This window comes from Carassius gibelio, chromosome B25 (genome assembly GCF_023724105.1).
Source record: "Carassius gibelio isolate Cgi1373 ecotype wild population from Czech Republic chromosome B25, carGib1.2-hapl.c, whole genome shotgun sequence".
Taxonomy (NCBI): Eukaryota; Metazoa; Chordata; class Actinopteri; order Cypriniformes; family Cyprinidae; genus Carassius; species Carassius gibelio.
The window spans coordinates 4963387-4984753 of NC_068420.1; the positions used below are offsets into that span (position 1 = coordinate 4963387).

A 21367-nucleotide genomic window follows, 5' to 3' on the forward strand; every position below is an offset into this window, starting at 1 on the left:
CTCTCAGTCATGCGTTCAAAGGAACGACACTTTCGACGCGGTTATTAATGAACATGAAACTAATATTTATTGTGCTTTTCATTAAGAGCAGCCTGTTAAACCAGCTGAGCCACATGGCATTAGTTACAAAACCTCTTTTAGTTCATACATTCACAATTATTTATAGTTATCTCTGATTAAAAGAACACTGTGTTGTTAGTTTTTCCGTTGTTTCACAAGGTTCTCAAATACTTTCATTAAGGCTATTAAATATATATATATATATATTTATATAAGGGATATATTTTATATTCTACATAGTTCTAAAACCACATGAAAACACATTGGGCCTTATTCTTACATAAATTGTTGCATTCAATTCAATAGGATGATTTATGTGCATTTATGAATGATTTAAAAAAGCCCATGGTTAATACTGTGTCAGCACCTTTTTAATAGGCTAAATAAGAAACAGGACAAAACACTGAAGAAGAGTTTATACCAAGTCATGTGATTCCAACGCAATGCTTTCACCATTTATGGCACAATACAGTCATAGTGCTCCTGTGAAAAACGTTGAATTGGAATCAGCGTTAGATTGACTGGAATGCATCACAGTCTGAAATCAGCTGATCTGCCACATGATCTTCAGCAAGGCAGCTGATCACAGAGAGACTGTTTTATAGATACATGACCCAAACTACTGAAGGCAGGTCGTAGTGTGTCCATACTGAGAGCAGCGCTGGGTCCCGGAGGCATATGTGGAGATCATGTGGACACAGAGGTCTTAAGCGTGCTGAGACCACAGAAAGCGATCGCAGCGCTCCAACATGCTCTGAATCAGTGCTCTAAAACATCAGAGAGAAAACAAAGAGGAATGAATGCACGAGCACAGGAACTGTTAAACATTACCTTCATTAAGAATGCAATACAAGTACACTGCGCAGTATATACTGTACCCTGCATACTATTTTCCAAAATGCAAAAAAACAATACTTTGTCATAATCATATAAACAATACAATGCCTAATATTTTCCTAAAATGACTTGTTTAGAATGGAATACTACCATTCTACTTCCTATATAATTTACATTGCCTATTATTTTCCAAAAACATATATATTAGCATACTACGAACGCAGTATGTACTGTACACTGCCTAATATTCGCCTAATATTGGACTACTAACATGCTAGCATTAAGTATTGTATATTTTTCTATATACTTATATTTTAAGAAACAGTACGTTTATGCATCGAATACTAGTGTACTGCTTTCTGAAAAGCCCAGTATTATTTTCCACGCTCTCACCTTTGCCGCTTCTCAGCCACACGAAGCAGATCGCAGACCAGCGTTGAGCGTGAGCTGAGATCGACCTGTATCCCGCGCTCCTGGAGGGCCGTCAGGGCCCGGTCCGGCCCGAAGACCCGCACCAGACGCAGGATGATGTTCTCCGGGCTGACGCGAGTGCTCCAGTCAGTCGAAGCGTCTGATAGGTCGGGAGAACTATCGCTTGTGCCGTTAGTGTCTTCTGAACAGGACCCATTGGGGCTGCTGGGAAGGGCTGAAGTGGGCGGGGCTTCGCTGCTTGAACTGATTTGCTGTGAGAGCTGGAGAAACAACACCCACTCGTCAAGAGACTGAGGTACAATACCTGCAGGAAGACAAAGAGAGAGGCATTACAGACATAGAATAACTCCACAGCGAAACCAATTAAGTGAGTTTGTATTGACAGTTTAGAGCATCTGTGTTCGTGGTACCATCATCCCCCTCTAGTAGTGTCATGTCGTCCAGTCTGCAGATGGCACTGAAAGCCTCGGGCCGCCGCTGCAGCTCTCTGCACAGGTACAGGTAACCCATCCAATACCTGAGAGACAAATAACACAGTCACAGCACACACAACTACACATTCTGATCCAATTCTGTCCAGTCTGATTCTACACTCACCCATGAGTTCTGCACATCTCCAGCATCTTCTGTTTGGAGGCCAGATCAGCCGGCAGACGAATCAGCAAAGAGAGTAGACGCCCATAACCCCAGCTGAAGAAATGAGAGTGCCACCTACAGCATAGGAGACTTTATAAATACATCATTTTCTTAAAGGGTACCGAGTACCATATACACATATTGCACAAGGTGTACAAGTGATTGTATATACATAGAAAGGTTATAAAGGCATGATAGTCATTTATCAAATTAAACAGGACACATATAAATGTCTGAGGAAAAGATAACAAAATTTAGGACTGGTTTAAACTTCTATTTTTTCAGCTGTATATGAATATCGTATGTAATTTATTTTACAGAGATAACTTTATTTTTTCATACTTGCTTGTTGAGGAATCTGGTTACGTATAAATTGTTTTGTTTTTTTTGTACCTGGGCTGTCCGTCAGCAGTGATTGTGTCATTCTTTTGTGGGGCATCATGGGAGAGCGCCAGTTCCAGCCAATCCTGTCGCAGAGTTTCCGGCTGGAGGAGAGAGCCCAAGAAAGACAACCTGGCAGATGACAGAAATAGTTGATTTGATATATTCAAAATCCGATACATCGGTCGGCCAATATATCGGTCCGATATTTGTAATTTTGTAATATATTGTCGTTTAAATTAACGATCAATTAATAACCTTAATGCTGCAAAATGCGTCTGCAACAGTATTATTGTTATGTGCAAAAGCCACTTGGAAAAAAAGCTTTCTCACCCAAATTAAATGATTTAGTCTGAATAAAATGCTAGTAGCAGGACTGTAATGAATAGATGTGATTATGATCATTTGATAAAATGAAGAGAGTGCGTAATACGTTTGAAATAATTTTACTTTGTTGACTGTTTCCCGTCAAGGAGACCGCTGAATGCGCTTCTTTAAACGGTTTCGTGGTGCTCGTTGTTGTATTTTAAAACGCAATTGCAATGTTTTCAAATCACACTATAGTATTAAAAATAAAATGATCCCAAACGTAACTCTGGTGCTTGTGGCTTTGCTGTGCAGTCAATGAAGCGCTATTTCACATCAAACATTTTATGCAAGTATTTGACCAGTACTTTTTTGTGCGTGCATACGAGGACGAGCGAGTGCGGGTTTGACTAGATGTATTTGGAGGATATTACTCGCGTCTCGTTCAGCACAAATCCAAATGTTTCCATATTCACAATGTATCTGAATGTTAAACTATAATATGTTTTATTTTTTATGTAAACTAGACGGAAAAGATCATCCTCTTCACATGAGCAAAAACGTCCTTGGCATAACAGCAGAGTGGACCGGTATACGGTGTATGTAAACTGACCAGTGTAACCTTGTATATGTTTGGTTGACTGTACTTTGTTTTAATAATGAACAGACTGCGATGTAAGTTTGAAAGTAGAATGCACTTTAGATGTTTTGTGTCATTTATAACAAACACAAATGTTGCTGGTTGCTAGTGTGTTTGCAGCACTACTGTTATTTATTTTTATTTTTCAGTTTAATTGATTTTTCTTTATAAAATGTTATTTATTTTATTTAAATGTATATTTAAAGTTTACATTTATGTTCCAACAAACTTGAAAAATTCTGCTTGATAAATGCTCTAAAACCTTTATGGAAATGATTGACTTATCCCATATCGGTCGATCTCTACTTTACAGCTATGATAAACAAACATCATAAAACACTGTATAATGGTACGCAGCCTTACCGCTGCTGCTCGGCTCGTGATTGGACCAGATTGTCCAGATAAGGCAGGAAGTGGCTGGGTAAAGCCATGGCCATGATGTCAGAGGGGAGGATTGTGGGATAGAACTGCGGATAGGCACGAACAGCCACCTCTCCGTGTTTATCATAGAGTCTGTAGAGAGAAAAGAAGCATTATATTCAATATTCAGGTCTGCAGGTGGCCATATTGTCATTAGATATACATAATAATAATTAAACTCACCTGTACAGGTGTGAGAGTAGCAGAGGTGCGTTCCAGGGCTGAAGTTCTCTCAGACTGCGCAGAGACTTCAGCAGATCGCCCTTCTGAATCACCTCCACCACCTTACTGGCCTGAGTGAACTCTACAACACCCCGAGGAATATTAGGAGAATTCATATTAACACAATGAATACAGTGAATATAATGCAGGCCTGTGTAATGATTCATTAGGGACATTTAAGTCATGTTGGAAAGATTGTGTTAATGAGCTGAACCTGCATTGAGGTTACCACAATGTCGTTAAAAAGTTCAAAAATGGATTTGCTAAAATTTTTCTTATTTTTTATTTAACAATAAATCCAGTTCAATGGACAAAATACCATAGTACTGAACAATTATGATCGAATATCAAACGATTCAATTTACAGCACCTTCAGGAACTGAATAAAAACATAAAAAAGCAAAAACACATTTAAATTTTTTTGTTTTAGTTGTTTTTGTTTTTTTATTTTAGTATAAACTGAACTAAATCAAAATAGAAAATGTTGCATTGAATACTAGCTGAAATAACTGTATATATATATATATATATATATATATATATACAGTACAGGCCAAAAGTTTGGAAAAATTACTATTTTTTATGTTTTTGAAATAAGTTTCTTGCTCAGCAAGCCTGCATTTATTTGATCAAAAATACAGAAAAACAATTTAATATTGTGATATATTATTACAACTTAAACTAATTATACTTTAAATGATCATTTAGTTCTGTGATGCAAAGCTGAATTATTAGGATCATTATCACATGATCCTTTAGAAATAATTCTAATATGATGATTCATTATCAAAGTTGGAAACAGTTCTGCTGCTTAATATTTTTTCAGAACATGTGATACTTTTTTAGGATACTTTGATGAATAAAAAGTAAAAAAAAAAAAAAAGAAGAAGCTATGTTTTTAAAATATAAATATTTTGTAATAACAATATACATTACTGGTCAGTAATTTGGGGTCAGTAATTTTTTTTTTTTTAAATAAAATCAATACTTTTATTCAGCAAGGATGTGCTAAATTGATAAAAAGTGATAGTAAAGAAAATATATTATTAGAATTTTTTATTTATTTTGAATAAATGCGGTTCTTTTTAAACCTTTTATTGATCAAATATATGAGACAGCAGAACTGTTTCCAACACTCATAATAAATCTGAATATTAGAATGATTTCTAAATGATCATGTGATCGACTGATGTTACATGTGACACTGAAGACTGGAGTAATTATGCTGAAAATTCAGCTGCGCATCACAGGAATAAATTATTTTTTTAAGTATATTCAAATAGAAAACTATTATTTTAAGTTGTAATAATATTTCACAATATTACTGTTTTTTCTGTATTTTTGATCAAATAAATGCAGGCTTGATGAGGAGAAGAAACTTTTCAAAAACATTACAAATAGTAATTTTTCCAAACTTTTGGTCTGTACTTTTTATAAAACTTTCAGTTTTTAGTTTCACTTTTTGCTCTGACCAGAGCTGCAATTATGACTTGCCAACTAGTAAATACAAACTTCCCTAGAGGACTTAAATGCACCAATTATTACAGTTATGTAAAAAAAAATTATGATGTAAAAAGCTTACCCAGCATGCCAGCAATATAGGCCTTCATCACCTCGCGGTGCTCTCTGTATCGCAGCGTGCACATCTTCCTCACTCTCTCCTGGTCCAACAGGAAGAAGTACCTCCTCAGGAACACACACACGCTTTCGATGCCTCCTCTACCGGGACAGCCCATCTCCAGATAAAGACAGGCCAGCTGCGAGAGGTCAGCCTGGAGGTCAGGAGGCAGAGGTTTGGGGGAAAACAGCTGTATTAGTTCGACATGATTGGCCAGAGGTGGGAAAAGCGCTCTGACTGGGGCGGTGGAACAAGGGGTGCTCTCTCCATGCTCCTCTGCTTCAGTGAGGGATGCAGATTCATGCAGGTTAGCAGAGTAGATATCTGGCTGAACCACGACACAGCAGGACATTGATGAAACCAGCTCTTCTTCCTCCAGAGGCTTGTCCTCTTGAGCTGTTGTTTCTGTAGGTCTGGTGTGATCCTCCGGACCCAGGACCCTCTCCAGAACTGGAGCCCACTCTCGAAGGACATCGCTCAGACAGACAGGGTCCAATAAGACCATGGGGTCCTGGATCTGAGAGCTGCAGAGGAACAAATATCAACTCTAATAACAATGCACAGGTAAAGCAACTACAGAGATTGGGCAGTAATTACATCTAGTATGATATGCTATATTTCATCTGAAAGAACTTGGAAAATATTAATTGTCATTATTATACAAACATACAATTATGACTTAATATTAATTGAGAGACTAAATATAATTATACATACTTTTAAAAAAAATTGTCACACTGAAGGCTATTAAAATTAACAGAAAATGGCTAAACACAACTGTGTCAAAACCTCTATTTCTAATTGTGCACATAAAACACATAATTTCGCTTTCGCATTAATGTATTTCATTTTAATCTATAAACTTGAGGTTGAAAAATTCAGTTCAAATTATGGAAATGACTAAATGAAATGTATGCTCACCAATTCTGCACACAGTAAAAACAGTGAAATATTATTGCAATTAAAAAAAATTGTTTTCTCTTTTAATATAATATATTGTAAAATGTCATTTTTTTCTGTAATGCAAAGCTGAATTTATTAGCATCATAACTTCAGTCTTCAGTGTCACACGATCCTTTAGAAATCAGTCTAATATGCCGAATTGCTGCTCAAAAAGTAAATGTATTAATACTTTTTGTTCTATTCATATTTTTGTGGAAACCATGATAGATTATTTTAGGGTCCTTTAATGCACAGAAAGTTATAAAGATGAGCATTTGTTTGAAATGAAAATTAACACTATAAATGTCACTTTTCTTCAATTTTATGCATCCTTTTTGAATAAAAAGTACATTTCCAAACAATTGCATGATTTTCTAATTAATGTACCAGATGCCAACATTCAACAGCTTATAATTCAACTCGACTGAACATCTTCCTGCCTGTATACAGCAGTACGAAGCAGCGCTCCTCTAAACTCACATGGCTTTCTTTGTGGCGGCTCTCAACTCCTGCAGCTCAGACTCCGAGCTGGACTGCTCAGTGTTCAATCTAACAGAGAGACAATCAGACACAACAATAAAAACAATCTCAATATACAAATCACCGACAGCAGCAGTCAGAAAACATCAATAGGGAGTCAGAAAGTAAATCAGACTGACTCATGCTCGACTTCTTCTGGAAGAGGGGTCACTGTGGCCATGACCTCCCCTTGAACCCCTTCCCTGAGGTCAGGCCGAGGCCACAGGTCAGAGTTCATCTGAAGCGTGTTGATCTTCTCGGTTGTCTTTTTCACAAAGCTGGAGACACTGAGGTACACATATTCACAGACACAAAACACAGCGATTGTCACCAACATCAGGAAAGATCGCCCGAAATATAAGGAAATAAAATGCTGCTGATTTTGCATAAAGAAAACAAAGAGCGGACATAACTCGTAACCTTACCAATCTCAGGCATCACCATAAAATGAGACAATGAGACAAAGCAATATGTGGCACTGCGTCAAAACAGGAAGTTACAGTGTTAAAAATAACCTGGGTATCAGCAGCTGCATGTTAATGAGAGCTAATAGAATTTTGACTCTTCAGTGGAATTTTACTTCCTTGTGATCCAGCCAATCAGAGCAAAGCTAACTGGGTCTGGTGTGAAATTTAAGAGGAAGTGAAATTATTAGTTTTAGGGACAGCTGTATAAGTGTGTGTGTGTGTGTACCTGTCTCGAACAGCCTGCAGGGCGACTCGTGGGGGTTTTGAGCGGAAAGGCAGCGGCAGAAACTGCAAGCTGATGTCTGACCTGTCGCCCTCTCCACGCACAGACTGAGAGTCTTCAGGACAGCAAAAGGAGGAGATGAAATAATAAAGAGATGATTGAAAAGAGATAAAGAATCAAGTCAGAAGATGTGTGATAATTGAGCAAAAGCACAGAATAAAGCAGATAATAATGATCCGAAAAAGAAGAATTTAAGCATCCAAAACACCAGAGAAATGATTAAACTAAGGCTCATTGATGTTTTTAGTGGATTTTATTGCACAATGTATGACATACAACACACTGACATACAATTACCTCTATAAAACTATTAAAATAATTCAAAATATTAAAAATGATATTTTTTTGTCATGACCAGCTACAAACTGCATTTTTTTGTCAGTTGATTGGTTTTTATTTTGGTCGACAGCATATTGAACATTCAAACTGTTTATTAAATATCAGTTAAATTCTGATTGGTGGTGAGTTTGTTGCTTTGTGCAAAATATTCGCTTAGATGTGGAAATAAAAATGGCTAAATTTGCTATTTTAATACTCATCCCTGGTTTTATGGTCAACGATTCATCTGTTGTATGTTATCTGCCAATAAAATGCCTTTTATTTGCTAATCCTTTTTTTACACATAAATTGAATCAAGTCCCTGTTTAAATTTGATTTCCTTGTTTAATATCCTAATTCAAAATATGTCAAATTAGTAAAATGGGTAATTACAATATCTTTGTAGTCTCTCTTATGAAAGCCTGTTTGTTTATTTTTTTTGCCATGAGATTAAAAAAAAAGGAGCAAGTAATTGCAACTTTTTATTTCACAATTCTGCAAGTTTATATCTCACAACTGACCCTTCACCAGGGGAGTTTGATTGACAGGCGATCTGACCAATCATAACGGCGAATCTGCCATTTTGTCAGACAAACAGACGAGGGAGTAGATTAGTATTGAAAAATGGAAAATGGTGAGTATTGAGTTAACGATTTCCTGCAGTTAGAACAAGATATCTTCTGATGTTCATTCATGTTTATTTCTTGCTATAACCAGTAAAGAGGAAGAGATGATTGGTTGACATGCTGTTTGAACGCTGATCTGTCGTGGCACATAAAAGAGCGGCAAAACATTATTTATTTATTGTTTCGGAGACCTTGTTTCATAGCAGAAGTAACCTGCTCGGTCTTGTTTGTCAGCGTGTTTCAGTTTCCCTTTGCTCTGTGATGTATTTTTCACGGCGTGAGAACATGACGTGTGGAGTGAGAGTGGTGTGGCCTGTCGGGGACAGCAATAGTAACTCTTTGCAAAGAGTAAATTATAAGTTTGCGAAATGAACAATTCTGAAAAAAAGTCAGAATTGCAAGTTTATATCTTTGAGTGCAATTCAGAGAAAAACAGAGATAGAAAGCTGCAACTGCCCGTTTTTATTTTTTTTTCATCCCATGGCATAAAAGGCTTCCATACTTTCTGATCAATAATGAAATGTGAGTGGAGTAATTTCCACTGAGAGAGCCGGAATCACAATCAGAAACAGGCTTTTAGGTCTGAAATCGATCTTCTGTTTTCTCTCAGTGACTCTCTCTCAGTCTCACCATTCTCCACCTGCTCCTCCTCGGTGAAACTGAACTCCCTCAGCCGCTCCTCCTCGAGCATCGATTGGTTGGCGAGGGAGTTGGCATCGTCGTCTGATTGGCTGCCTCGTCGGCTGATGACACGGTAGATGCCGCAGTCCAGAACGTTGAAGCTCTCCTGCCAACAACAGATATTTTTATTTTAAAAAACATCCATCTGCACCAGAAGTTGCGTTATACTTTACCATTATCCATCATTTCTGATGAACAGACTAGTAACAATTCCATTCCAGTCATTTAATTGCTTGTATTTTTGTTCTAATTTTTATTTTTAAATCATAAACCTATAGGACGAGCATGTAGGCTTATGCATTTATTATTTTATTTATGATGAGAACAGATGAACAGAGACTGTTCATGTTCAACACTGTAGTGACAGCAGAGGCCACTAACAACAACTAAACAAAATCAACAAAAAAATTCTCGATTTTAGTAGATTCTCATTTTTATGAACCAACTGAAAACAGCATCGATTGGGATTTAAGGATCGATTTGATCCTTAAATCCCAATCGATGCCGTTTTCAGTTGATGAATGAACAGTACATATAGTGCGCCTCCCATCCAATAAATTCGGTGCTTTGTTACTTTTGTTATGAAACAAAGTCTCAGATTTCGCCACCAACTGGACAGGTTTGGAATTACACTTATAAATTACAACAGAACACCATCAATGTAATCTGTCAAAGTGACGGAAAGCTTTCAAATTTTTCCGTCACTGCTAAAAAAAATATATTCCGTCAATTATATAAAATTTTCCATTTAACGCGACCTCTGATCTGTACATATGCCTGTGTTTTGGGACTCACGTGTGAGGAAATACTGCTCCTGCGGCTGCTGCAGGCGGAGTCCAGTGGCTCCAGTTTGCTGATCACTTCTTCCAGCTGACCAATCAGCTGCTGCTGGGAGGCGGAGTTTAGCTGAGCCTTAAGTTGCTCCAACCGATCAATGGGGAGGGACTTCCTAGCCTAAGGAAGAGATGCAAAAGAGTGATACTTTATTTGGAATGGAGTACTAATGTAATATTTAATGTTGATTAAATCATTTTTGTAATATTTAATGCATACTGCACAGTATGGACACTACATGTGTTGGTGCTTGTATGTGTACCCTGGATGTAATAATGGCGTGCTGAAACATGCAGCAGACGGTGGTGGCGAGCGTCCAGTTCTCCCTCTTCATCAGACGCTCCACACAGCGCTCAGGTGACATCAGAGACAGGTGAGACAAACGCCCGTCACCGTGTAGACAAAATAACTCATTACGGAAAACTGAAATCTCCACCACATCTATAGAGAAAAGACGACAGATACAGATCCAAGAGCTAGAAATCAGGTCTTACAATAAAAGACATCATACAGTATTTATTTATCTATTTTTTGTTATAAATGTTAAAAATAATAAATATATACAAAATTATATTGCTACTTTTTAAAAATGTATTGTTAAAATATTTATGTTTTATGTTAATTCTGTTACATTATCAAAAATTAAGGTTATTTTATATTCAAATTTTTTTAGGAAGGCAGATAAAGAGCCATAAAGAGCTGTAATATAATATAATATAATATATTTTTAAATAAGTAAAATGTATTTAAGATTTTTACAAAGTTATTTTTATACTTTATATATAGCTAAAATATAAAATACTTATATATATATATATATATATATATATATATAAAAAATAATATTCATTTTTAAATAGTTATTAATTACATATGTTAAAACATTAATACATTTATATATAAACCTATTAATAATATGTTTTAACATATGTATTTATCTATCTATCTATGCATCGATTTGTTTTGTTTTTTGAGTAAATATATTTTTCTGTGCATTGTGAAGTTTCATAATTAAAACCTGATATAGGTTGAACAATGACCTCTCACCTTTGACCTCTGTCCACAGCAGAACCTGACCGCTGTGAGGGGTGAAGATGTAGATGGCCGAATCCGTCCAGGTGAGTAGGTTTTGATCACTAAGAAACACACACACACACACACACACACACACACACACACAATTCACAAGTTAAATATTAACCCAAAAACCTTTCTAACCTGAGACGTTTATCATCACAGTCACAATAGCAGGTATGAAACAGTGTGTCTTCACTAAAGGTCTTGTGTTATTGTAGCACAGGGGGTGGTTACCCAAACTGGAGGAGTCTTGGGAAAGCCAGAGACTGTGGACTCGTCTGTGCCGGGTTGAAATGTGGCTCATTCCTGAAATAACACAACAAATACACAGAGAGAAAAGAATTGAGATAGAGGCAGAAGAACAAACACTTATGAGGTCACGAGCATGAGGCTCACTTGTAAGAGACGAGGGGCAGCGGTGGGCAGGCCAGCAGCTGTTTAAACTGGTGCGTGCTCAGGACCTCTCCACCGAAACTGGCCTCCCATATGCGAGAGCCGGGCCGGGCACAGTACAGCATCGCTTGACCCCGCTGACCCGCCGAACCCTGCTGGAGAAAACATGCCCCAAACTCTCCATCTCGCTCTTTATTACCCACACGCCAGAACTTCTCCCTGAAAGGGGAACAGAGACAGGAACAGAGTCAATTTCCATTTAGTTTGTCTTACGATTAATATGCATTTTAATCTAAGTTATGGTCTGAGAAAATTTGAGATAATGTGATCTCAATATCTGACATGAAACTTTGATCAAGTAAAGAGCCTAATTCAAATGAAATGTGATTATTTTTTATTTTATTTAACTTATTGTTGGTATAGCTGTGGGACATCCCATGTCTCCTGCAAACACACACACACACACACACACCTCTCCGTGTCACACAGGTAGCAGCGGCTGAGAGACGAGATCACCAGGTGTCCGTCCGAGTAGCCCAGCTGGACCACTCGTGAATCCACTGTGGTGATGGACTGAATTGGGAAGATCACAAACCCAGAACCCTGTTTGGACGCCAAACCACAACAAACACAGACAGAAACAATCATGCATAGATTAAAATCACTGGTTATCATTTAAATAAGATGCATCAAACTGAATGTTTTTATTCAGCGAGGATGCATTAAATTAATCAAATGTAACAGTAAAGACGTGAAGAAAATGTATTGCAGTTCATGTAGAAGAACAACTGTTTCGAACACTGATAATAATCAGAAATGTTTCTTGAGCAGTTAATCAGAATATTAGACTGATTTCTGAAGATCATGTGACTCAACATTTAACATTCAACAACTTCAACTGTTAAAACTTGTACGTTTTCTTATACCTTCCCGAGTTTAGATGACCCAGCTCGGACACAGGACACTTTCCCTCCGACATCTCCGGCAAACACTCGGAGGGCCGTGGTGTCCCAGCACAGAGATGTTACCGTCTGTCCCCGGTGCTCCCAGGACACAGACACGCGCTCAGGACGGCCACGCCGCTCTAAATGCAGCTCCCAAACCACCACCAAACCCTGACTGGAACACACACACATCAGAAGAGTCCAGACTGGCAACCGAAAACACCAGGAGCGCATATAAACCTCAATTTGAATACCTTGTTGCTACAGCGATGAAGTCTTCATCATGGGGGCAGCATGAGACCTGCGTGACTGAGCCTTCCTAAAAAAAAAAATTAGGTTATGGCTATTAATCTCCACCATTTTTTCACAAGCATTTAGAGACAGTTAAGTTTCCCTATTATCACTGTCGCCTGTGCACAAACATTCTAGCTTGTAAAAACATCTCTCATGAGTCAAAGCAGAGAACGATGCATTCTGAGCCTAGATGCAAGTGTAAGGATCCTGTGTGCTGGTGTGATCAATAACTATTTATAAACACAGGAAAAAAGCATGCATATACTGTTTCAGAATACGTCATGCTCATACTGTTGCAGACTGCACAATGTAATAACACATACATTTGGGCTGCATGAAAAAAATAAAGAAATAACATTAATAATAAGCTAACACTTTAATTTAAGGTGTGCTTGTTACACACATTACATGTACTTACTATTATAATAACAATAAATTATGCATAATTACATGCAAGTAACCCTAAGACAACCCAAATCCTAACCATATAGTAAGTACATGTAGTTAATTAATGTTACTCAGTACTAAAATATATAATTACACTATAACAAAGACATTATTAAATAAAAAGATCTAATAACAATCAAGAATATTTAAGCATAAAATAAAAAAACAAGAATATTTAAGATTAATAATATAATAACATTACAACTGCAAAATGAATATTTATTTTTATTTATTTATTTTCAAACGTTAAACTGTTAAACTTTAATTTTGATGCAAAACTCTTTTTTTTTTAGTTTGTGCGAGGCAGCATTTACTGTGAACCAAGCCACTATGAGATGCTGAAAACACTGGATCACGAGCTGCTCACTTTTAAATAAACCGTGTTCACTCAGTGCATATATACAGTGCCCATGCAGCACTATTGCAAATACACTGATATCTAATTGATAACGGTCGACAACAGTATTTCGATACTGCTAATAGTTCTGTGCACCAACTCAATCACTAACTGTGTTAAAGGGGAACTTGTGCAATGATTTAGTTGTGTACTTTGTGTGTGAGAATGAGTTTCTGCTTCCAGCCATCTCTCTGAATGAGGTGAAGCCCTCCGGCAGATGTGCCCAGAGCCAACCACTTCCTGGACACGGAGAGACATGTGCACTGCAAGATACACAGACAGGGATAGAAGGATATTAGAGAGAATCTCGCAAAACCTGCCAAGAACAAGAAAATAAATTAATTATATAAAATATAAATATAAATATAAATATATATATAATAAAATAAAAATACTTCTGCTTAAAGAGAGCGGCAAAAAAGAAAATTTTCATGACAATTAAGAATTAAGAATTTTTAATAATGAGAATTACAATGCATATTTAATGTAATGCAACAACAACAATAAAAAATCCTCATTACTGAAATCCAATGCAAATAAAAGTAATTATATGCACATTTAAAATTAATATTCTTATATTAGTTATAACATTTTACATATTAAATTGATAAATTTTTGTTTTACCGCTAGTGTGTTAAATAAAAAAAATTATAATAATTTTATTATCATTATATTTTATTATACGTCAATCATTTAAGCTAATACTGCAATGTTGCAATGCAATGCAAAAAAAAAAAAACTTAATGGTAATTTTTTTTCATGCTAAACATATTTTCAGATTTTTTTCCTTTGGGTTTTTGGGCTGAAAGACGACCCAAACAGGTTTTGTTACATTCATCCACTTCCTCTCCATAATTAAAATAATTCTTATTGCACAAAATCAAATAGATTTAACAGAACAGAAACTAAAACGTGTTTTAAGAGGCTTGCTGAAAGTAAACAGCACCAAGCACAGTTCAGGTCAGTTTTAACATCAGACGCCACATCATAAAATCAAAACTTTTGACTGTTTCACAACAGTTCGTTCAGTAGGTAAATGTGGGATTTACTCTGATCCGTCCCGAGTCCAGTCGAAGGGCGGAAAGGAGAGGGTCCAGACAGTCAAACTCTGTCAGGACATGTGTGCAGGACTCCACAGGAACCACAGGAATCATCCTGCCACGGTCTGAGAGGAAACAGGAGAATAGTTTACAGACACATCCCTAGTCAGTGTCATATGATTCCAGAGAAATCCAATTGAAAAAAGCATGACTACAACTCTCCCCCTATATTTCTTTTAATAATTTTCTACCTTTTTTTAAGACCAAGGGACTATATATGCAGCTACATTTTTATGTATCAACTATATAATGTCTAAAATAACCAGATACACAATAAAAACAAAGTTGCAGAGTGACAGATTCCATCTATTTGGGAACTAACGTAGTATTTTCTTTTTCCTTTTTTTTTTTTACACACGACAGTAAGCAGAAAAGAAAAAACGCTTAGTAGCTCATGCATATACACACATTTGATTACTTCCCCTTCGTGTGAAACACACGTTTAGACGAATTCAGTTTGTAAAACATTTTATAAAAGTAAAAGTTACCAATCAGAGCGACTCGTTAGCCGATTAGCATGACCTTTGGTCACGAGATCTGAGCTTAGAGCTCGCCAAAACCGCATAAAACATCGAACAAACCTGTTTTTGTTTAAGTCTGTTAATCTCATCGAGACTTTAAACAGTTTAATAAATGTGAGAGTTGATCCTGAGCTGGAAGCCCGGGGACTTTCACGACCAACAACGTTTTAGTTTCTATTTCTCCAACTAATGACTCCGAAGTCCTTTACGTTATGGCACGTAACGTTACACGTTTAAGGCAACATAAGAAAATACTCTTTAAACATTTTTAAACGTTGTTTACTTTGTTGTGAATACAATTTTAACTTATTTGAGGTGGTAAATGTGCCACCTCGAGCATTTCTGTAAAGTCATAACATCATTTAAACCATATAAAAACGCGTTTTACCTCCTCCTGAGCTCCAGGCGCATTTAAATCTGCGAAATGTCCAGAAATGTAGTAAAACCCAATCATAAAGTGTGTAAAGTGAAGATGTGCTTGAGCCGCTGTGTGTGTTTGACAGCTGACTGAAAACTGACCGGCGCTACTTCCTCATTAGGCGCCACTCTCTGTGAGGCGCAGTGATTCACACTGAGAGCGGGGGACTATTTCTGGTGCAATTGGATAGTACTTGCCATCAAGCGCTTGGGAAACTTTTAGTATTAAATATAATATCAAATTAAATAAAATTTCTAGTCATGCATTAAAAGTTTAAGTTTCATTTAAAAACATATGCATTAAAAACAAATAACTGTGAAGGACGCGTAGGTGCTCTTGCAGTAGAACGGGGTCCACTGGTCCATTAAAAGCTCTTGCTGGTATTGATTGATATTCGAGAAGTCTGTTTCATCAGCAAGCAAAAATAGCAAAGACCCTACCCTCAAACATCTTACAACCTTGAAGTGAATGTGTTTAAGCACCAGATTCAGATATATATGTATGCATTTTATTATATAAAGACATCCATCACCAAATTCAAGAACATAATGACTCAACTGAACTGTATGATGAGTCTTTCTTGATAAGTTATTATAACCTACAACAGTATTGATTGTGCACAGGTCCTGATGCATGATTTGATAAGTGACCTGTAAACGCAAAATCCTAATAAATATGACTTTTTAGTTTTCAATTGCACAAAATCTGTTTAAAAGTTTGGTTTGAGCATATTTAAGCACATTATTTTTTAATAAAAATAAAAATAAATAGAAATATATAGAAATAGAAGAATGCAAATGATTAAAATCAATACAAAATATAAAACTATTACCTATTATAAATTTATAAACTATATTACGATATAAATATAAATGTGTAAATTGAAATGTTACTGAGTTATTATTGCCATTACGATAGCTTTTTATTATGTATTAATTTTTTTAAATTTTGTAAATATTTATTTTAATTGCATTAATGAAGATTAAAAAATAATTAATAATAAAAATAAAGATTAAAATAAATAAGAATAAAAAATTATTCAAACATAAAAAAAGAACATTAGTAATAATAATTAGTTGAAAGGAAAGCAAAAAACCTGGTCTAACAGACAGACAAAAGCATGTTCACATGCACAAACACATTCATTTGAAACATAATTCCTGTGAAAATAGTCAGAATACAGTGCTTCCTCTTCTGGTTTACAGTGTAAAATATAACAGCTTCCTCACTGCATGCACACTCTGGTAAACAAGTACTTTGAGGAAGCTCTTTTAACGCAACACACAAACACACGACACCGGTTTAAATCATGACTTTATTTGCAATAACATCCACAACTCAGTGCAGCTAGAGAAGACACGTAATAAAGCATTGCGGATGAGCATGTGCACTCATTTGTGGCACATAGATCAGTAAAATGCACTACATAGAAATTATTATTTTAAATTCTTTTTTCTTACAGTATTGCTATATCCCCTCCCATTGGCATGTCTTGAGCAACTGATTTCCAACCAGCCTCAAGTCTCAGGAGGGTTGAACTGGATTGCAATATCCATTTTGTAAAGAGTCCTCCTTATCGTCAACTTAAAAGCTTTTCCCTCAACCCGAGTCCTTTGCATTAAACGTTGTGAGTTCCTGAGAAATCTTTCCGCCGATATTATTACTGAGCCCAGTTTGGTCAATGCAGAAACACAACACTGTTAAAATTTCACTTCTTACCAAGAAACCGAAATTATCCACTGAAAAAAAAAAGAAAAAAAAAAAGAACAGAACGGAACGAACAAAGTAAAGAGAGAAGATAATAATTACAGTTATTTGTGACTGGCGCAGAACATCTCCACGTGGACCAATAAGATTACAGAATTGGCTTCTCCAAGCCCCTCCCCCAGGCAGACTGCTCACTAGCACCTCCAGCTCTGATTGGCTGGAAAATCCGCCCATCAAGCTCCATCCGGCCCAAGCTGGGAGAGAGTGTCTCTGTTCTTCTCCCTCTTTCTTTAAATTCACCCAGAGTCTTTTCTCTCTTTCATGGATTTCTCTGCATCTCTTCAGGTTTTTCTCATCATTCGACGCGTTTGCCAGACTTGAAACTTGCTGTACGCAGCCTGAAACATTTCCTCCAGGTGTCCTGTTAGCTGTTGCAATCAGAAAACACAGGAAAGTGTTATGCATTTCCACTGTACGTGCATCAAAAATATTGATAGATTAAAAAATATATAGATTGCAAACCCTCAATAACATAATGGGACTGATTACATTATTAAATATAATAATAACATAAAAAAATTCTGACACTTTAAATCTCAAATAACACCTTTAATGCATGTTAGGAAAAAAAAATATATAATTTTTATATATATATATATATATATATATATATATATATATATATATATATATATATATATATTATTGTAGTATTATAAAATATATATATATTATTATTATAGTTATAGTATTATTATACATTATAGTAAATGGAGGGGCGTGGCCGGGGCCTGGCCTTACATTCGCACTCAAATACTGCCGTTGGATCTTTTCTTGAAAGGGGCGGAGCTTCGTCATCTGGAATCTCTCCAGGTTAGATTTCATCTTTACCACCTGTGAACAGGAGAGACAGATGAAACAAATCATGTTGCAACAAAACAATACTACTTTAGTATTTTAATTTGTGAATATTAATAACTGAAGGTGCATTTCCTGACCTTATCCTCCAGGAAGGGAGTGTTGACGGGGAAACAAGACCAGAAATGTCGGAGCAGCTCTCCGGCAGCTGTATATAAGTGCTTCAGCTCGCTCTGAACATCAGCTGGCACTAATTCTACATGAATACACACAAAGAGAGTATAGATCAAGTTAACGGGCAGTTTTAAACATAAAATGCATTCAAATCTCAGTGGAAGCAACATCTGATATTATGATGGGAGGAACAGACTCACGGTTTATGGCCTGCTGGCCTCGTCCCTGCATCAGAAGTCCTCCAGGTGACAGCGCTGTGATGGCTGAGCTCGCCGCACTGCTGGACATCACCTGAAACAGGCCAGAAAACACAATATAATCATACAGACACCGATCCAGGACTTAGCCATGCATGTCAGCGGTGTACCTGCGTCAGACAGGGTTTATATCTCCTCATCTCGTGCTGGATAATGCTGATGGAGTTGATAATGTCTTGACTGGTGTTGTAATGCTGTGACTGAAGAGGAATCGGGCCGTGGCAATATCTTGCAGGAACAAACAAACGTTAAATACAAAAACACTTAATATGAAGATTCACAGTCTGTCAAAAGATGGTGTCAGGTGGATACAGAATAAAGGCGCTGGATGTTTACCGGTCTGATTTCTTCAGGTTCAGAGCGATGGTCTTACGCCCAGAGTCCCCCTGGAGGTCATCATACTCTATGGATTCTTGTAACTTTACCTGAAGAGCCACAAACAACAACAACAACAACAACATAATCAGGTGCTGCTCATGCTGAACACAAAAAAAAAGACTTATATGTAATTTCTGGAAATGTAACCATCTTATATTTTTCCTAAATACTGAATATATTTAATATAATTAAATAATAATAATAAAACATTTTATTTCATATTAAATAAAAAATTATAAAAATAAAATATATACACAGATAATAATTGTAATTTAAATGTAATATTTATATATATATATATATATATATATATATATATATATATATATATATATATATATATAAATATATATATCATCAATGTACAATATCTTACTCCGGACAGTACTAAATAAAAAAATAACATGCATTTAGTATGATCTCTCTTATTTTTTGAAAATTACTCGCATTTTCACAGATTTTGCAAAGGGTGCCCAAACTTTCGAGCCCCACTGTACACTCTTGAAAAATGTGGGAGGTACATATTAAAGAGCTGTTATTTTTTAATCTTTCCTCCAATTTTGATGCGAATACCCTCAAATTAAAGCTCAGAGAGTGCACTTTAAGCCCATATTCATTATATAACTGTAACTTGCATTATGTTCATTCATGTTTATTTTCTGCATTTCATTAGCTCTGTACTTGTACTCTGCATGACAATAAAGTTGAATCTAATCTAATCTAACTTTACATTAATAAAGAGGAAGGAATGATCACGCTAACTCACACTCCATGCCACTGTTAGAACCATGGCGTGTATACAGTGATCTGTACAGTGAATTTCCTGATTTTTTTTAAAATTTGTTTGGTACACATGCGTACTAAAATGAAAGACCCAAACATTTTCAGTAAGAATACGTGTACTGTTACACCCTTAATATATATTATACATATTCATTATATATATATAATTGAATTATGTTTATTTTTTATTTTTCAGTACTTTCGGAAGTGGATAATTCTATGATATGGACACTTCTGGAATTATTATTATTTTTATATATCTAAAAGGCTGTCTGCTTTGCTACATTTTGTGTCACGCCTGACAACACCCATTAGCCATGGCAAAAATTCACCTTTTTTAGTGACGGCTGAAAGAAATCTGAATCTCTGGAGTTCCCATCAGTGCTGCTGGTCTCACTGGCTTGATCACTGGGAGCTTCCCTACACATCACACACACATGGAGATTATTGTGTGGATGTGTCACAGATATAAACACTCACACTTCGGAGTCCAGACACTTACCCTTTGCGTAGGCCGGCCGCCAGCACCATGGCACTGTGGTGGTTGAAGCGCTTGATTATGGCAGAGTTGCTGTTCTCTCTCAGTGATTTGTTGGATGAGTTTGATGGAGTGGGAACCGATGCTGTCCCATAACCCTTCAGAGGCAACACAGAGATCCAGTTTCAACCAAAAGATGCAACACGCAGAGGAGGTGTGATTTAAAATGTAACATCCCTCACCTCATCTAATGTTTTATCCTCGAGTAAAAGCAGATCCACCATGGGGTTCTTCACTCCCTGGGTCACCATTGATTTCTGGCCTGAAAGAGGCGAAGAAACAAACTCCATCAGAATTGAAAGACAGAAGAGTCATTCAACACGGTCAGATGAATCCAATAGTCCACTTCTTGATGAAATGCAGTACCCTTCTCGTCCTGTTTGGCACACTCGGAGAAGATGTCCTGCTGGCCCGTGCTGATCCGGTCTCTGTGGAAGTAATGAGACTGAAAGAACAGCGTCCAGAACTCCTTCTCCGTCATGTTGTGAGGGACGTTCTCAGCGTATTTCTGCTTGACTGCAATCAAAGGCAGAGAGAGACAGGAAAAGGTATTATTCAATTCTTGTAGCATTTATTTGTCCTTAAACATTGCTTATTGATATTAGTCAGTGTTTGTAGCACAAAGCATATTAGGTTTTTTGTGAACTAAAACCATTTTTTTGTGAATTAAAATAAGCGTCTATACCTTTAAGACTACAATTATAAATGACGTTTTTTATGATTGGTTTGACCATCTCTTGGTCAAATTTTAACAGCATTACATGTATTTGTCAAGGAGAAGACAGAATTATAACCATAATTATGACGTAAAAAGTCATAGTTATTAGATAAAAGTCACATTCATTTATAAAGTACTACA

The 21367-nt window shown here is 36.4% G+C and overlaps 2 protein-coding genes across 7 annotated transcripts in view; both read right to left on the reverse strand.

Annotated features, from left to right (window-relative positions):
* Positions 1-41: 41 nt before the first annotated feature.
* On the reverse strand, positions 42-15927 carry hps5 (HPS5 biogenesis of lysosomal organelles complex 2 subunit 2). 2 transcript variants are annotated; one of them, XM_052597163.1, is made up of 23 exons: positions 15784-15927; positions 14824-14939; positions 13927-14037; positions 12891-12955; positions 12619-12811; positions 12165-12295; positions 11696-11911; positions 11534-11605; positions 11270-11358; positions 10485-10663; positions 10184-10342; positions 9338-9494; positions 7707-7818; positions 7154-7300; positions 6975-7043; positions 5517-6076; positions 3896-4016; positions 3656-3805; positions 2359-2478; positions 1927-2040; positions 1740-1846; positions 1291-1633; positions 42-827 (listed from the first exon to the last, which is right to left on the reverse strand). In XM_052597163.1, the coding sequence occupies exons 2-23, from the start codon at positions 14926-14928 to the stop codon at positions 767-769; spliced, it is 3381 nt and encodes a 1126-aa protein (XP_052453123.1). In that variant the 5' UTR covers positions 14929-14939; positions 15784-15927; the 3' UTR covers positions 42-766. The 2 variants fall into 2 exon arrangements, with proteins under 2 accessions (XP_052453123.1, XP_052453124.1); XM_052597164.1 differs by lacking the exon at positions 15784-15927 and adding an exon at positions 15456-15596.
* A 1183-nt stretch (positions 15928-17110) lies between these two features.
* gtf2h1 (general transcription factor IIH, polypeptide 1) overlaps positions 17111-21367 on the reverse strand; it is a 14831-nt gene continuing 10574 nt past the window's right edge. For all 5 annotated transcript variants that reach the window (XM_052597622.1, XM_052597624.1, XM_052597625.1 and 2 more), the window contains exons 6-15: positions 20875-21024; positions 20691-20770; positions 20473-20606; positions 20303-20390; positions 19146-19234; positions 18920-19037; positions 18753-18843; positions 18519-18634; positions 18322-18414; positions 17111-17948 (exon numbers count right to left, since the gene is read on the reverse strand). In XM_052597622.1, the coding sequence (XP_052453582.1) occupies positions 17862-17948; positions 18322-18414; positions 18519-18634; positions 18753-18843; positions 18920-19037; positions 19146-19234; positions 20303-20390; positions 20473-20606; positions 20691-20770; positions 20875-21024 (1046 nt within the window). In that variant the 3' untranslated portion in view covers positions 17111-17861. The remainder of the gene's footprint in view (positions 17949-18321; positions 18415-18518; positions 18635-18752; positions 18844-18919; positions 19038-19145; positions 19235-20302; positions 20391-20472; positions 20607-20690; positions 20771-20874; positions 21025-21367) is intronic.

Excerpts from the sequence above, each read along its gene's own strand:
- hps5 (XM_052597163.1), bottom strand. The coding sequence starts at position 14,928 with ATGATTCCTGTGGTTCCTGTGGAGTCCTGCACACATGTCCTGACAGAG. Across the intron at positions 12,956-13,926 it reads AACTCATTCTCACACACAAA|GAAGGCTCAGTCACGCAGGT; the intron begins GTACACAACTAA and ends TTTTTTTTTTAG. Across the intron at positions 12,812-12,890 it reads TTCATCGCTGTAGCAACAAG|TCAGGGTTTGGTGGTGGTTT; the intron begins GTATTCAAATTG and ends TGTGTGTTCCAG.